The sequence below is a fragment of the Bubalus bubalis genome, chromosome 9 (assembly GCF_019923935.1).
Source record: "Bubalus bubalis isolate 160015118507 breed Murrah chromosome 9, NDDB_SH_1, whole genome shotgun sequence".
In the NCBI taxonomy this organism is placed as follows: domain Eukaryota; kingdom Metazoa; phylum Chordata; class Mammalia; order Artiodactyla; family Bovidae; genus Bubalus; species Bubalus bubalis.
The window spans coordinates 69,931,353-69,936,681 of record NC_059165.1 but is presented as its reverse complement, the minus strand read 5'-3'; the positions used below and the strand labels follow the sequence as shown (position 1 = coordinate 69,936,681).

At 37.8% G+C, this 5,329-nt stretch overlaps 1 protein-coding gene across 1 annotated transcript; it reads right to left on the bottom strand.

Moving 5' to 3' along the window:
• Positions 1 to 3,110: 3,110 nt before the first annotated feature.
• LOC123335276 (histone H2B type 1-C/E/F/G/I-like) lies at positions 3,111 to 3,831 on the bottom strand. The gene is made up of 2 exons (XM_044948717.1): positions 3,796 to 3,831; positions 3,111 to 3,524 (listed from the first exon to the last, which is right to left on the bottom strand). Exons 1-2 carry the CDS (start codon positions 3,829 to 3,831, stop codon positions 3,111 to 3,113), a joined length of 450 nt encoding a protein of 149 aa, XP_044804652.1.
• Positions 3,832 to 5,329: the final 1,498 nt, after the last annotated feature.

The window sequence follows — 5,329 nt, the reverse complement described above, 5'->3', positions numbered from 1 at the left end:
GAGTTTCAGCTTTAGCATCATTCTTTCCAAAGAACACCTAGGACTAATCTCCTTTAGAATGGACTGGTTGGATCTCCTTGCAGTCCAAGGGACTCTCAAGAGTCTTCTCCAACACCACAGTTCAAAAGCATCAATTCTTTAGTGCTCAGCTTTCTTCACAGTCCAACTCTCACATCCATACATGACCACTGGAAAAACCATAGCCTTGAGTAGACCGACCTTTGTTGGCAAAGTATTGTCTCTGCTTTTGAATATGCTATCTAGGTTGGTCATAACTTTCCTTCCAAGGAGTAAGCATCTATTAATTTCATGGCTGCAGTCACCATCTGCACACTAAAAGGGTCAAATGATTTGAAGAATCATCTTACTAAAGAGAATATCCAAATGAATAATAATATGATACTTGGATCAGTGTTGTCATGGAAATATTAATTAAAACCCTGCAGGTGACAGCAACATTCTCATTTTAATGTAATAGATAAACATTTGATGTAATATATAACTAGTAAAACCAGTAAATTAACACAGGCTCATTTCCCACATGGACTTCCCCCATGGTTTAGCTGTGAAGAGTCGGCCTGCAAAGCAGGAGACATGGAAGATGCAGGTTCCATCCCTGAGTCAGGAAAATCCCCTGGAGAAGGAAATGGTAACCCATTCCAGTATTCTTGCTTAGGGAATCCCATGGACAGTGAGCCTGCTGAGTACAGTCCATAAGGTCACAAAGAGTAGGACACGACTGAAGTGACTTAGCATGCACGCATTTCCCATTTACTCATTAAATGTTCCTTTAAGATTAGATTATGATAAATATATTTTATATTAATTTTAAGAAAAGGGAAACTGAAAGTGATCTCCCTACCTCCCTCTCCTTCTTTCCCCTCTCTTTTCTCGGTCCCTCTCATATATATATTTTTTGTTTGCTTATACTGTTATCTTTTTTCTTAATATATATATATATATATATATATATATATGATCGAAGTATAGTTGACATATGGTGTTTCAGGTGCACAGCAAGGTAATTCAGTCATACGTGTACCTATATATTATCTTTGAGATTATTTCCCATTATAGATTATTACAAGATTTTGACTATAGTTCCCTGTGCTATACAGTAAACCTTTGTTGCTTGTTGCATATCTATTTTTTTAAAATTAGAAATCTAGCATTATATTTATACTAAGCCAAACAATTGAAATCAAAATGTCATAAATTTTTTAGGCAAAAATTCATGTTTTATAAAATATATATACTGTCATCAATATAAGAAAGAATTAAATATGGATGCTGTTGCTGCTGCTGCTGCTAAGTTGCTTCAGTCGTATCCAACTCTGTGCAACTCCGTAGACAGCAGCTCACCAGGCTCCGCCATCCCTGGGATTCTCTAGGCAAGAATACTGGAGTGGGTTGCCATTTCCTTCTCCAATGCATGAAAGTGAAAAGTCAAAGTGAAGTCCCTCAGTTGTATCTGACTCTTAGCGACCCCATGGACTGCAGCCTACCAGGCTCCTCTGTCCATGGGATTTCCCAGGCAAAAGTACTGGAGTGGGGTGTCATTGCCTTCTCCAAAATATGGATATGTCTAGGAGATAGACATATAAAATATATAAATATATTAAATATCAAATATTGTTGAAATTTTGAAATCTCCAAAATACTGCATAAGACATGAGAACTACTAAACTTTCTCCACCCTTAAAAAAAAAAATAAAGAAATATATAAGAGTGACAACACAAGGATGTTTATTATGATAGAGGTGCTATTCTTCTATGAAGACCACCTTAATTTTACACCTAGACTAAATACTGTAACCTTATTTTAATTTATGTAGTACTATGCATATATACTGTTCATGGGGTTCTCAAGGCAAGCCACCTGACCTGCCTCTTGAGAAACCTATATGCAGGTCAGGAAGCAACAGTTAAACTGGATATGGAACAACAGACTGGTTCCAAATAGGTAAAGGAGTACGTCAAGGCTGTATATTGTCATCCTGCTTATTTAACTTCTATGCAGAGTACATCATGAGAAATGTTGGGCTGGAGGAAGTACAAGCTGGAATCAAGATTGCTGGGAGAAATATCAATAACCTCAGATATGCAGATGACACCACCCTTATGGCAGAAAGTGAAGAGGAACTAAAAACCTCTTGATAAGAGTGAAAGAGGAGAGTGAAAAAGTTGGCTTAAAGCTCAACATTCAGAAAACGAAGACCATGGCATCTGGTCCCATCACTTCATGGGAAATAGATGGGGAAACAGTGGAAACAGTATCAGACTTTATTTTTGGAGGCTCCAAAATCACTGGAGATGGTGACTGCAGCCATGAAATTAAAAGACGCTTACTCCTTGGAAGAAAAGTTATGACCAACCTAGATAGCATATTCAAAAGCAGAGACATTACTTTGCCAACAAAGGTCCATCTAGTCAAGGCTAGGGTTTTTCCAGTGGTCATGTATGTATGTGAGAGTTGGACTTTGAAGAAAGCTGAGCATCAAGGAATTGATGCTTTTGAACTGTGGTGTTGGAGAAGACTCTTGAGAGTCCCTTGGACTGCAAGGAGATACAACCAGTCCATTCTGAAGGAGATCAGCCCTGGGATTTCTTTGGAAGGAATGCTAAAGCTGAAACCCCAATACTTTGGCCACCTCATGCAAAGAGTTGACTCATTGGAAAAGACCCTGATGCTGGGAGGGATCGGGGGCAGGAGGAGAAGGGGACGACAAAGGATGAGATGGCTGGATGGCAACACCTACTCGATGGACGTGAGTTTGAGTGAACTCCAGGAGATGGTGATGGACAGGGAGGCCTGGAGTGCTGCGATTCATGGGGTTGCAAAGAGTCGGACATGACTGAGCGACTGAACTGAACTGAACTGATGCATATATATGATCATACTTAACTACTAATAATACTACATTTTTAATAATCATTCCCTATACTTGATCTTCCTGAAAGTGAAAGTGAAGTCGCTCAGTCGTGTCCAACTCTTAGCGGCCCCATGGTCTACAGCCCAACAGGCCCTCCATCCATGGGATTTTCCAGGCAAGAATACTGGAGTAGGGTGTCATTGTCTTCTCCGTTAACAGTGGCAAGGCATGTTATATTTACTTGGAGCTGGTGTACTTGGTGACAACCTTAGTGCCCTTGGACATGGCATGCTTGACCAGCTCCCCGGGTAGCAACAAGCATACGGCGGTCTGGATCTCCCTGGATGTGATAGTTGAATCCTTGTTGTAATGCGCCAAGCAGGATGCCTCGCCAGCGATGCACTCGAAAATGTCGTTGACGAAGGAGTTCATGATTCCCATGGCCTTGGACGAGATGCTGGTGTCCGGATGCACTTGCTTCAGCACCTTGTACACATACATGGAATAGCTCTCCTGGTGGCTGTGCTTGCATTTCTTGCCATCCTTCTTTTGGGCCTTGGTCACAGCTTTTTTAGAGCCCTTTTTAGGGGCAGGAGCAGACAGCCGGTTCAGGCATGTGTATAATGACAACACCCAACAACACAGAAAGATCTTGCAAAAGTTTATTTAACTCTACATCCCATCAGTTTAACCTAGGACTTGAAAATTTATATGTATTAATTTTTATGTATTAAAATTCTTAAATCAATAAGTGGATGAAGTGTTATACACTCATTTTTTTTTTTACTGTTTTCATGTTTGTTTGATTTTGATTAGTCAACTGAAAGTAAAGTTTTTATAATTAAAATATCTTCCCTGCATCCAGGCAATGTAAAGTTTAATGTATTTGGGCTTAAATAAGTTTGATTTACTTTGATTTTACCATTACTATTATCACGTATAAAACTTGATGTACCATGTTCTTTGATGTACATTCTCTGATCATGCTATATAATCTTCTCAAAGTGAAATCTTGGTTCCATTCATTAGTGTTTCTTACCAAAGAGATTGCCCAGCAGATGGCTAACAAGTTAACATCGAATAAAAATATATAGAGAGATCATGAAGATATATTTTCTTATTTGCCCCTTTTACTACCCTTTATCTCTCTCTATTTAGATTAAAACTACCCAAGTGGATCTGAGGAAGATGTGCAGCTGAATGGCACTATGTTCTATTCCCTGGAGAAGATAACCTATTGTACCACTGAAGCTATTGACAAAGATGAGAAAGTTTTCCTGGAGGCCTACAAGAAATAGGTTGCCAGACTAACATAGATTTCAAGATACAAAATGAAAATGAAAGTAGCTATGAGAATCTATAAACTACAATAATCCAAGTTTTTTTTTTTTAAGATTAATGTTCTTATAAACATGAAATAGGTGAATAAATTCAGTAAAAGTGTGTCTGGCAAGTTTGCTTATAGTAGAACCCTTCAGAGCATGACACCTTGTCAAGCCAATTGGCATTATGACTCTGAATTTTTATCACTTATTTCTTAGGATAAAGAGCATATCATGAAATTAACAATGCTTTTTTCCCCCCTGCACTTATATTACTCAAATATGTAAACTGTATCACTTAATTCAAGCCAGATTATATCTCCTGATAATGGCTCTGTATTTCCATTTGAAACATAGTTGTAAACTAATTGTCAAATTGTTATCTCAGAAGGGGGCTTAACAGATACACTTGTTAGAGATCATATTAAATCTGTTGATTGCTCTGTGTAGTATTACCATTTTAACAAGACTTATTCCAATCCAAGAGCCTGGGATATCTTTTGGTTTCTTTGAGTCATTTTTTATTTTATTTAACATTTTATGGCAACCCACTCCAGTGTTCTTGCCTGGAGAATCCCAGGGATGGGGGAGCCTGGTGGGCTGCCGTCTCTGGGGTCGCACAGAGTCAGACACTACTGAAGTAGCAGCAGCAGCAACTTCAGTGTATGTCTTCCACCTTCCTTACTAGGTTTATACCTAATTTGTTTTTGCTTTTTTTGACCCAATTTTAAATGGGATTAAAAAAAATTCTCTTTCTGATACTTCATTGTTAAAAAAATGCAACATATTTCTGTATATGACTCTTGTATCCAACACACACATATGCACATTTACTCACAAACACTTTTGATTATTTTAACCTAACTTTTTACAGCTAGTTATGAGAAAAGTTTTATGATTTATATAATTGTTAATGTTTTTGACAATATTATTATATATAAAGGCAACCCCTTACTGGATTGATACATAGAGCGTTATGACACCATCATATGAAACATCAGTCTAGGTTGTAAATTTAGAGTAGCTCTGGGGAGGAAAACCTAAAGAAATCTGTCATACATCAGCAAATTATTACTGACAATATTGAAATACTTTGTTTATATTTCAATCTAACTCAGAATAATATGCATTGTA

Coding starts and splice junctions, on each gene's coding strand:
- LOC123335276 (XM_044948717.1), bottom strand. CDS start 3,831: ATGGTACATCAAGTTTTATACGTGATAATAGTAATG. Junction 3,525..3,795: donor TATACGTGATAATAGTAATG/GTAAAATCAAAG, acceptor AACTTTTGCAAG/ATCTTTCTGTGTTGTTGGGT.